General features: G+C 37.0%; 1 protein-coding gene across 3 annotated transcripts in view; it reads left to right on the top strand.

The window, feature by feature from the left end:
- Positions 1-1,451: 1,451 nt before the first annotated feature.
- The window catches only part of LOC113114284 (YEATS domain-containing protein 2-like), a 35,298-nt gene continuing 24,506 nt past the window's right edge, over positions 1,452-12,243 (top strand). Inside the window, exons 1-10 of one of the 3 annotated variants that reach the window (XM_026281177.1) lie at positions 1,452-1,562; positions 1,973-2,090; positions 2,179-2,276; positions 2,475-2,567; positions 3,336-3,563; positions 6,827-6,939; positions 8,872-9,033; positions 10,077-10,188; positions 10,672-10,716; positions 11,944-12,148. In XM_026281177.1, coding sequence (XP_026136962.1) covers positions 1,991-2,090; positions 2,179-2,276; positions 2,475-2,567; positions 3,336-3,563; positions 6,827-6,939; positions 8,872-9,033; positions 10,077-10,188; positions 10,672-10,716; positions 11,944-12,148 — 1,156 coding nt within the window. In that variant the 5' untranslated portion in view covers positions 1,452-1,562; positions 1,973-1,990. Of the gene's footprint in view, positions 1,641-1,972; positions 2,091-2,178; positions 2,277-2,474; positions 2,568-3,335; positions 3,564-6,826; positions 6,940-8,871; positions 9,034-10,076; positions 10,189-10,671; positions 10,717-11,943; positions 12,149-12,243 lie in introns of those variants that run through there. The other 2 variants (XM_026281183.1, XM_026281190.1) reach the window with 2 other exon arrangements.

The raw sequence follows: 12,243 nt of genomic DNA, 5'->3' as shown, positions 1-12,243 counted from the left end.
TAGCAGATCCCCTCAGGTGATGAAGGCCAAAGTGTTGATGTGTAAAGAGCTGCTTGGAACGGATTACTTAGTCATCCATTCCGGCATTGGTTCCGAGCAATTTTTACAAGGAAAGATGTATGAAACTGCAATGTAGACATGGTATGAAAAATATGAAAAATGTTTCTTAACATGTAGGTGTTTTTTGGTTACACATTATTTTTAAGATGTCTTTTTTGCAGTGTAAATATCGGTAAATATACAGGAAGTTGGAAGGGAAGTTGTGACCTAATGGTTAGAGAGTCGGACTCCCAAACGAAAGGTTGTGAGTTCGAGTCCCGGGCCGGCAGGAATTGTGGGTGGGGGGAGTGCATGTACAGTTCTCTCTCCACCTTCAAAACCACGACTTAGGTGCCCTTGAGCAAGGCACTGAACCCCCAACTGCTCCCAGGGCACCGCAGCATAAATGGCTGCCCACTGCTCCGGGTGTGTGCTCACAGTGTGTGTGTGTGTTCACTGCTCTGTGTGTATGCACTTCGGATGGGTTAAATGCAGAGCACAAATTCTGAGTATGTGTCACCATACTTGGCTGAATGTCACGTCACTCACTCACTCACGTCACTCATGTAATTGTGCATAATTAATTGTTATTATAATAGAAATTACATGTAATGTGTAACAAGGACACCTTAAAATAAAATGTTCCCCTTTTTTATCATGGAACACAACAGCGTTATTTTGATATACTGAATATTGACATACTATTACAAAATGTAGTAATTATTTGCATTTATTTTTTTTCTTTATTTTCATTTTAGTTAAAGTTTGTGTAATTTTTCTGTGGCTTTTTGTTGTTAGTTTTTTAATATGTCTTCTTGCAGACTATAATTTTAAGAAATAAACTATTGGGACTACATGTAAATAGGACATTATTTATTTGCCCTTGGCAGATCCTGATGAATGAGTGATGTCTAGGGAAAGATAGGCAGTGAAGGTAGGCAGTTTTAAAAGAGATCATTTGAAATATATAATATATAATATTTTAATATAATATTTTAGTTCTCTGCTTTTCAATCTTTTAGATGTTACAGACCTCCATTTAAAAGCTAATCTTATATTGTTTACCCAATATATATATATATATATATATATTGGGTAAACAATATAAGATTAGCTTTTACACAACATAACACATAAGTACACAGCATAACACATAAACGACAACGAATGTATACATAATTTACATATATATAATTTACATCATTACATATATATAATGTACATCATTACATTTGTTTCCTATTCATTAAAGTAATGTTAGATTTATTTATTCGTTAATTTATTGTATTGCTTATTTACTGTTTTCATCTAAATATTTCCACGGACCCACTGGGGGTCTCTGGATCCCAACTTGAAACCTCCCTATCTAGCTAATGTAGGCCGCGCGCTCTCTGCGCTCTTTCCTGAGCGGGAACGCGCTCTGCACGAGTTCGTGTGTCCGCGCGAGACTTTCATGTGCGCGAGATCAACCCAAGCTAACGGCTAAACACCTCACCTTTAAACGTCTTACCAGCAAATTCAGCGTACGTTTAACGTGTAAATAAACACACCGACAACTTTTGTGCTTGTTTACGTCACATTTTGCGCAGTTTGGAAAAGCGGTATGCTTAGAGTTTTACCATAACTGCTTAAAAAGCTATTGTTTTGTTTAGCGTGGTCTGTATGTATGTCAGATTAGCAGCGTCTTCTTTCTGTTTTTATTTGTTTTGAAACCTCTGCAACTACTAATAGCAGTTTGTAAATTAAATATAATGACACTTGAATGCTCATATACTAGGGCTGAGACTCAAAATCTTGCAAGCTGACTACCTAGGAGGCGCTTTTAGACATTTTAAGAAATCAAGTAATTAGCTAACTAAGTTTTGAGACAGCCTTTGTGTGCCTGTATACATTCGTTGTCGTTTATGTGTTATGTTGTGTACTGTGTCTTCAGTCCAGCCAATGAGTGATCATGTCTGGGGTGAAAAGGAAAATAGAGGACAAAGATCCTGACTATGAGGACATCACTCAAGTGCAGGGGAACAAGAGGAGTAAAGTGGTGGAGCAGAATGGTAAGATTAGGTTCCTAACAGTGATGTATATTATCGCACAAGTTGTTTTTTTTAAATATGCTCCGATTTTATTTTATTTTTTTATCAGCCCGTGAAGCTGCTGTGCAGAAGATTGAAGCAATCATCAAGGATCAGTTTTCTCTTGAGATGAAGAATAAAGAGCATGAGATTGAGGTCATCGGGCAGGTAATCGAGCTCGGTACTCACTTTATTTAAGGTTTTGTTAGTCCAAAAGTGCTTTAATTATGGTGCTTCAAGTGCAAGTCAACATATCTTGCTTAAAACATACTTGAGACAACGTAAAATGTTAAAGCTGTAATACACTACATAATTTAACTAATCTGAACTTTTATCTATTTTTTTTCTTTCTTTTTTTATCTTCAGAGGCTGAATGAGGCCAGGAGAATGATGGACAAGCTCAGAGCGTGCATTGTCGCAAACTACTATGCCAATGCTGGCCAACCTAAAGTCCCTGAGGTAATCTATAGAGATTAGATGCACTGATACATTTTATCTATAGAGTCAGACAGTCGAGTTTCAGAAGTAAAAATCCCATTCATTTTTTTTATAGTGGAATTGTTTTTAAGTGATAATTTATTAATCATTAAAGACAAGCCTGTTGTGATCTATGAGGTTGTTAATACCAAGGTTATGCCAAAAAAAAAAAAAAAAAAATTCACCAAATCACGATAAAAGAACTTTGTATCACTTTAACGCTGTCATTTTTTTTCACTCTATCGTCTGCCCACTCCCATGATGCACTGAGGATTTTCATGCTCTCAAACTACTTGAATATTTGTATGCATAATATTAAAATAAAATGTATATATATGAACTATTAATTCAAAAGTTATAATTTTATATTACTCCTTCATTTGTAGTTTGATGCTTCATGGCAGTGTAGTAGTTTTTTCTCTAATTAAAGTCATTAAGTACACAATCTTGTACATTTGTATTTTTGCTTCAAATATAAGTTTGTAATGTTGAAATTCACATTGTAGCTGGTTGGTTTGGTTCATACATTTTTAAAATATCTCTATGGGATTTGAATAAATGGAAAAAAAAACTTCTGGAACCAAGGTTGCTAAAAAGTGGGCAAAAACTGCACCTAAAATATGTAAAAACACAACAAACTTTTGGTTTTGCTCACTCTGCATGAACAAACATCCAATTTTGTTTCTGCTTTATAAATTGTCTTCTGACTCTAAGCCCAAACAGTTGATTACTGACTTCATTTGCTTCCAGGCCTCTAAGAGTGACCCATCTGTGCTGAACCATCCTGCCATAAAACGCTTCTACGATCCCTCCTCCCGCTCCTCGTCTCCACTGAACCAGAATTCAGAGACGCCATCACAGGCCCAGTCTGAGACCGAATCCCTCAGCCAACATGGGGAAGCTGGGGAGAGGGAGACGGACAGTGGGAGAGAGGATGGCGCTCCACGTGAACAACGACCCGGCAGGAACACAGGAAAGGTATTGGCCCACACAATGTCAAAACATTTACCGTATTTTCCGCACTATAAGTCGCACTTTTTTTCATAGTTTGGCTGGTTCTGCGACTTATTGAGAATGAGGAGTTGTCGTCATAGCACAGAGCCCCTCCCCTCGATATCCTAGTCTCCGCCATGTTGACAGGACACCGGCGACGAAACAGGATTGTTTACATGTGTTAACTTGGTAGTAGAGGAGTTTTTTTCAATTCCGCACTGTTTTACCATGCCTGGAAGTTACTGCTGCGTTAAAAACTGCTCCAGTACCTCTCACGATACATATGGAAAACATAGGAACAATGGAATACAGTTTTTTTTTTAAGGTTACATCAAGCGCAAAAAAGCGGTATTTGGAGAAGCTCTCAGGCATCCAAAATATCGACCCATACGAGCTCCCTGCAGCGGAGTGGCACAGAGATCTGGACAATTTACCTCCAAGCACATATATGGACATTGTGAATTATCTAGTTTTTGGTGTAAGTTCTACACAAACTACACAATTCAGGAGTTTAAAAGCCACAAGTCTTTGGAAAGTTACGAGGCTTTCTGCTGTGGCTGGGTCCATCCAAGCCCCCAGGTGATGAAAACAGCGTTGTACTGGCCAAAGTAAGTTTATTCACATGCGTTTTAGCTTGTTATAATTACACATTGCATTTAGCAGGCACTTCTTGACCAAAATGACAAGGTAACATAAATAACTGCCACTGTTTCGTAAACACTAGATTGTAACGAGATGTTCAATGTACACAAACGTTTCCAACATGTTTTGATGTAGGCTAAAGCTGTTTATGTTTAGGTATAATTTGATTTTAGCCAAATGACACATACGGTTTTTGTGTTGGGGGCTGCAAAGTGGACAAACCAGTTCTGGGTTGGCTAAGGTAGTAAAATGTAAATGTCCTGGTTAGATTAAAGCCATTAACAGCATGAATGCAAGGTGACTTACAACGTAAGCAATATAATTCACAATGTCCATATGTGTGCCTGGAGGTAAATGGTCCAGGTTTCTGTGCCGCTGCAGGGAGCTTGTGTGGGTTGATATTTTGGATCCCTGAGAGCTTCTCCAAATACCACTGTTTTGCGCTTGGTGTGAGCTTGTTCCTGTAAGGTCCCCTTTCTTTCGCCTTATCTTTCTGCATTGCTTTACTTTCTTCATTCCTTTCTCGTATTCGTAGATCGTCTCTGTTCCGACGACATAATAAATGCGCAAAAATGAAAGAGCTCTGGAATGTTTAGTCGCGCCTGTGAAGTTCTGAAGGCGTTGCCCCTGGCAACCGATAGCGTGTCCTGCCATCATGGCCAACCTGCTCAGACCCCTCCCAAATCAACCCAAACCGGCACGTGACTCCTCACTCTCAATAGTCAGGTGCGACTTATTTATCAAAATTAATTTGACATGAACCAATAGAAAACATTACCGTCTCCAGCCGCGAGAGGCGCTCTATGCTGCTCAGTGCTCCTGTAGCCTACACTGAAAACATAGAGCGCCCTCTCGTGGCTGTACACGGTAATGTTTTCTCTTGGTTCTTGGTTCTAAATAAATGCGACTTATATATGTTTTTTTCCTCATCATGACGTATTTTTGGACTGATGCGACTTATACTCAGGTGCTACTTATAGTCCGAAAAATACGGTAATAGGTTTTTAAAATGTAGTTATAGTACTGTAAAACCCAAGTTGTATTAGTAGTAAAATAATCTGCAAGAGGTTGCGTTACAGTAGTTTTACCATGGTTAAAGGAATAGTTCAATCTAAAATGAAAATTTACTGAAAATGTACTCATGTTTAGGCTGTCCAGGTTGAAGATGAGTTTGTTTCTCCATCTGATCATTTTGGTGAATTTTAGCATTACATGACTTGCTCACCAATTGATCCTCTGCAGTGAATGTGAGCCATCAGTCAGATTGAGAGTTCAAACAGCTGATAAAACGTCACAGTAATCCATATTCAGTCCAGTCCAATAATTAATTCCTTGTAAAGTAAAAAGGTGTGTGTTGCCTGAATCAAGAGAGAAATATGCACAATCAAAACTGTTTACAAGTGAAAACAGTAGAAACCGGTTCTAGACAAACGTGGGTGGATTTTTGATGTGAGTGAACAAGAGGATGGATTTTTTCACTGGAGAAGCACTCTTGATTTGGCAGAATCAAGAATTTAAATAAAATACTACTTAATTGGTTTGTTCATTACAAACACACAGCTTTTCACACAAGTGATGTAATTCTAAATTTAAAGGGATAGTTCAATAGAAATTACCCCATGATTTACTCACCCTCCAGCCATGTAGGTTTATATGACTTTCTTCTTTCAGATGAATAAAATCGGAGTTATATTTAAAAAAAAAAGTCCTGGCTCTTCCGAGCCTTATACTGGCAGTGAATGGTGGTCAAGATTTAGAAGCCCAGAAAGTACTTTGGCGATGTAGGTGTATTGTAAGCTCCGGTGAGAAATTGTGTCGTGTGAACAGTAAGGTTTGTTTGCATTAAAGAAAAACCAGTCTCCTCTTGGCTTATAACGAAATCCTCATTTTGTTCTTCTAATTCGTGACTGGTGTTTAGTTTTCGCCTCTCGTTTGTGCCTGCATGTTCCTACATCTTCTGCTGGAGCGCCACTCTCATAAATGCTTGTACGACAGTTAGTGGAGACTAGATATTATGGTTAATAAAGTTTTAAATATGGATATTTTTCTTACACATGCATCAGTTCACTTCAGAAGGCCCTTATTAACCCCTTGGAGCTGTGTAGAGTCCTTTGAATGATGGATGGATGGATGCACTTTATTTTGTTTTAAATCTCGATCACCATTCACTGCCGTTATAAAGCTTGGAAGAGCCAGGATATTTTTAATGTAACTCTGATTTTATGTGTCTGAAAGAAGAAAGGCAAATTCAACTAGGATGGCTTGAAGGTGAGTAAATCATGGGGCCATTTTAATTTTTGGGTGAAGTATCCCTTTAAAGCATAATGAAGAATCAAATTAGATAAAGCAGTTTGAGGTACTGTGAAAACAGAATATACTTGCATTTAAGTACAAGGAATGTTTAAAAATTGCTACACAAATTTCTAATATATATATATATATATATATATATATATATATATATATATATATATATATATATTACATACCCCTTAAATTGAACATTGCTTATGTAAAACCCCTGAAGGATTGCATGGCTTTAAAATACTATAGAACTTCTACTCCATTCCTACAACTGTTTTTTTTTATTACATTCCCATGTGTAGGACACATTTGGCATACCATCATCCTTGGAGCAGCATGTGACTTACCACACTACAGGAGAGGAGGCTTCCCGACTCTACATGAAGAAAACCATTGTTGTGGGCAATGTATCGAAGTATGAAGCATTACACTTGTCTCTTTGCTTAAATTTACTATATTAGCACAATGTCTGTTGCGCAGATAGTATAAACCCTGGGTGAATTGGAGTGAACATTTAATCATTTGTTTGTAGTGTAGATTAGCTTTTTTTCCAACAACCAGAGGCATTCTGGCCTAAATCTTTGTTATTGCACTAGAGAGATTTGATTTAGCACCTCTGGGAAGCTGAATGATGTTTGTGTTCCTCTGAACAATACTGGTGTGCCCTTGAAATGGATGACTTTTTCTCGGCTCTGCAAGCTCAAAGGGATAATTAACCAAAAAATTAATATTCCTTCATTGTTTTGTTATTTTTATGTCACCCTAATATCATTGTAAAACTATATGACTGACTTTCTGGAACACAAAAAGAGAAAGATCCATCTTAAACATGCCAAGACAAAATTAGGGCTGGGCAATATGACGATATTATCGTATATTGACGATGTCCATAAGTATCTTGATGTCGATGTCAACAGTCAGGTAACAGACGATTGTCAACATTAATGGAAAAAAAGACAAATGATAAACCTTGCAAAAGTTGCACAAATATTTTACATAGCACCATAGTCACCATACAGGTCTTTTTGCATGGAAGAATGAAATAATTTAGTAGGAGGGTTGGGAATCGAAAAGCTATTCCAATTTTGGAAATCAGGTGCGTAAGGTCCGCAATTAAATTACTTTTCATAAAATAAAATTTTCGATTCTTCTTCTCATTTTCTGTATGTACATTTATTATGATTTCAAAAGATTCAACTGCAAGACTCCTGCAATCGTTTTACCGGATATCGCAATATTTTTAAAGGCGATTATCGTTAAGATATTTTTTGCATATAGCCCAGCCCTAGGCAAAATACAGTGTCAGAGGTTTCAGTGAATAAAGTTTGTTTATTTTTTTAAAAACTACTGTATGGCTTCGAAAGACTTTGAAATATAGTGCAGCTATAGTAAGGAGCTACATTCGTAAAGATTGCATGGGAAAAGCGTGATCGTTACCTTTTTAGGAAGAATGACATGTGGGCAAGTAAATGAAACAATTTCATTTTTGATTGAACAAATGTTTTTTGGGGAGGGAAAAATTAGCTTCTGAATGAATGGAAGCAGCTTGTTATTTGGACAGATGGTTTTACGAAAAACAATATTTATTTCTCTGAGTTTGTTTTAATTTTCAAATGCATCACTTTCTCTGTAAAATCTCAGTATTATTTTTCAAAACCTAATAAACTTTCACATTGCACAAAGCAAAGCTTTAGTTTTCCCTAGGCAGTGATATAATTTCATTTATACTGCATTATCACACAGTCCTTGTCTGCTTTGCCTCATAAAATCCACTCAGAGCATGTGAGAGAGACACAAGTTTGTGTGTTTGTATATGAGCAATGATATAAGCTTATTGCTTCTGCCTGCAGAGATACTAAAGAAATTTATGAGACCGTTTACTCAAGGGCCATTTTGCTGAAAATCTCAAGATTTTTATCTGAATAAAGTATCTCTAAACAGCCAGACTTTCTAGATTTATGTTTGTAGCAGATGCTTTTCCCCCAAGAAACTTAAAATGAAGTGCAAACATCACATTACTGAGGCAGGTAGCTGAAAATATATAATGCATGCTGAGCTGAAAATAAACTCACACCATGTGCAAATAAACTTTTATCTGTGCTGTTACTGAGTGGATACATAGCAAAAATTCTATGATGTTATTACCTGCTGAATCTTGAAGAATAGTGTCATTAAAAGTTTCAATATGTTTAACATGTTTAAATATAATTTGACAGTTACTGGGAGGATCGCATTGCCTTTTATCTCTCTGTCTCAGGGTCATGAACACTGAACCTTCCCCAGCATGAGTGAATGTGTGTATGCTACTATAAATTGATACTATAAATTTCCTTCTCGTCTTTCTCAGGTATATTGCCCCTGATAAACGTGAGGAGAATGATCAGTCCACTCATAAATGGATGGTGTATGTTCGAGGTTCTCGTAAAGAGCCCAGTATTGATCATTTTGTGAAGAAGGTCTGGTTTTTCCTGCACCCCAGCTACAAGCCCAATGACCTTGTGGAAGTCAGGTATGTGTTTACCTGCAGCTGTGCTGCATAATAGTTCTGTGCAAACTGTGATATATATATTTTTAAGGATTCATTGATAAATAGAATTTTCAAAAGAACACCATTTATTTCAAATACTTTAATTTGTAACTTTTGATACACTTAATGCACATTAATGACTTTTTAATTTAAACTTTAAAAATATATATTTTATTTTAATATTTGAGCTAAACAACATGCATATTCAAATATTTGTTTGATGGAGAAAGGAGAAAGATTCCATTTTTTGAAAATCTAGTTTTTAACCCTTTCTGAACAAGCTTATGATTAGGCATTTGTGTAAACTAAATATTATTTAAAAGAACAAAAAGCAATCAAGTTCAAGCAATGCAAATGGGAAAAAATAAAGCATACTGTGCCAATTACATTACAGAACGTACATCCACTCGGTTGGCCTATACACAAAGCTCTCCCTCTTAAACTTAAAGGAAGGTTATGTCTCAAAATCATTTCGCTGTCAGATAAGCTCTCTTCTCAGCTCACTCTGGGTGCAGTTGCGCTTACCTGCAGTGATGAACAGCTGTCTTTCCTCAGTCAAATGGTGTTTGGATTTCATGTGATTTCTCATTGTGGTGGTGATATTATAAGTCCGTTTCACTGATTCATTTGATCAAAACTTATTCCATTATGTGAGAACATTTAGTAAGATCATTTTCCAAACTCTGTAAGGCAGACCACGACATTCTGTGATTAAATACAATCAACTTGTTAATACGCTTCACAGCACCACCCAGTGCATTTAGTTATACCTGACTTTTAGTTTGTGTATTTAGGATTAATCATGGATTCTCTGCATTTATGGCCAGCAAAGCAAAACATAGTAAAATCTGAAAAGTGTTTATTTTTTTCAAATAATACTAATAATTACAGATCTAATTACAGCAACTTAGCTCAGGATGTTTTGCCTATAATGCAGCCTATAGACTATATGCAGCCATGTGGTGCATTTGTTAAGTTCAGCCTGCTGGGAGAGAAAATCTCCTAAAAACTGTGTGTGTGTTTAGTGAGCCACCATTTCACCTGACACGTCGAGGGTGGGGAGAGTTTCCTGTCCGTGTGCAGATACACTTTAAAGATCAACGGAACAAACGTATCGACATCATTCACCACTTAAAGGTCAGAGACTTACTGACTGCTTGCATGTGTATTCTCTTTGAACCCTTTTATTGCCCTTTTCATCTTCCCTTTTCTCCCTCTTTATCTTTGTATTTATTTATGGGAAATTCAAACAGTATTTATTTGAAATTTACTTAGAGGATTCCATTTATTTTGTGTATGTGCGGACTGTGCATAATAGAATATGCCTGTACAAATCCATCCTTTATGTGGGATTCTCTGAGTCTAAGATGGTCTCTTTTATAAAGCATTCTGTCTGTTGACATTTCCTTTTCCTTTGTCTGTTGTCACAGCAATCACTTTTGTTATAGGTTAAAATAACAAAGAAAAAATAGAGGGAGATTAATCAAGATGTCAAGAAAAAAGAATAGTTTGCCGATTAAAGTATTTCAGTCCACCAATCAACCTCTTAAATTATCTGCAGCAAAGACTGTTGACTGCTCTTATGTTTCTGTTATTTATCTTTTATTTGTTCTTCCTCAGCTTGACAGAACATACACAGGTTTACAGACTTTGGGAGCTGAAACGGTAAGACACACTGAGCTTCTTAATCTTTATATGAAACTGCAGCTGTGCTCATAAGTTTTTATGCACTTTTTTTTATTAGTTTACATAATTAGATTTTTTATTTTAAGATGAGGGATCCGAAAAATGTAGTTTTCTGTTTATTTAGTACTACTACTTTGGTACTTTAATTCTAATTTTCTTTTATTAGTATTACTCTGCAGAAGCACAACTATTAAAAATTTTAAAAATAAAAATAACGAACCTATGAATAGACGTTACTGCTCAAGGAGGCAACATGCTATATTAAGAACCAGTGTATAAGCTTTATAACAGGATAATTTCAGAAATTGTTTTGTCTTGTGGGATGTATGTAATACCTGTTTTGTTAAATAGTTTCAGGATAATCTTTTGTATATAGAATCAAATTTGGTTGAAAGGCTAAAGGGACTGTAAATCCTCTGAGAAAATAAGAATGTATTGTGTGTCTGTCAGTTATCAACTTAAAGAAAGAGCACGTCATTTACCTGAATGGGCAAGGATCAGAGGTCATAGTCTCAGTTGTGAATATGATGATGAAAAAGTCATAGTCTTCAAGGTGGCAGCAAGCACACAACTAGGGTTATGAGTGAAAGTGTCACAAGAAGATTTATTGTTCTTCACTCGTAGCAAAGTAAAAAAGGAATGATGCCACAGCGTAATTGAGTGCTTCAACCGTGTAACTGATTTTTTACTCTAAGGAAAAAACATAATGCTGAAAAAGATGGCTTTTTTGGAGTTGCAGAAATTGGGGAGCAGAAAAGTGCAGGATTTTATAGTTCTAAAATTATTTTGTGATGACAAGGTTTATTGTAAGTGTCAAATATATCTGTAACAATATTAAAACTCCATATACATCGAGAAGAAGGAGGCGGGAACCGGCGCACAATCAAAAATCACTTTAATATTAAAAAATAAACAAAACAGCGCGTCAGCCCCTCATGGTGACTGACGCGCACAAATAAAAGTCAAAACATAAAATAATGTCCCAGGCCTGGTCCTCTCTCGTCCTTCACTATAGTCGCTCCAGTTTTATATCCTTCCATCTCCTACGTGGGACTCGATACTGGCGGTGGGGCGCAGGTGTAGCTCATCTCCAATCACTACACCTGGCCTCACTCCTCGTTCCCACGCCTCTCGGCCCCGCCCCACTCGCCACAATATCTTAATTCATCTTTACATTTTTCTCTCTTAATATCTTATTTCCTAAAGGTGGTGGATGTTGAGCTCCACAGAAACTCACTAGGTGATGACTTCATCCCCTCTGCCCCCTCATCATCTTCGTCACCATCATCTTCTTCTCATCTGCTGTTTGTGGGCGGGTCTGGTTCGTCCTCCTCCACAGCTGCCCAAGGTTCTCGGCGGCCCTCCTCTCCCTCTCAGCACATTCATGATGATCAGCCCAGCTCAGATAGAGGTAGACAAAACACACACAAATGCTTGTCCATCTCACAAGATGCCACATAGTAGCACAAAAGAATCATGCAGTCTCCTACCGCATCTTTAATATGG

The sequence above is a fragment of the Carassius auratus genome, chromosome 2, assembly GCF_003368295.1.
Source record: "Carassius auratus strain Wakin chromosome 2, ASM336829v1, whole genome shotgun sequence".
NCBI classification, from domain to species: Eukaryota; Metazoa; Chordata; class Actinopteri; order Cypriniformes; family Cyprinidae; genus Carassius; species Carassius auratus.
Note: the sequence above shows the minus strand (reverse complement) of the source record. Positions and strands in the feature narration are given on the sequence as shown.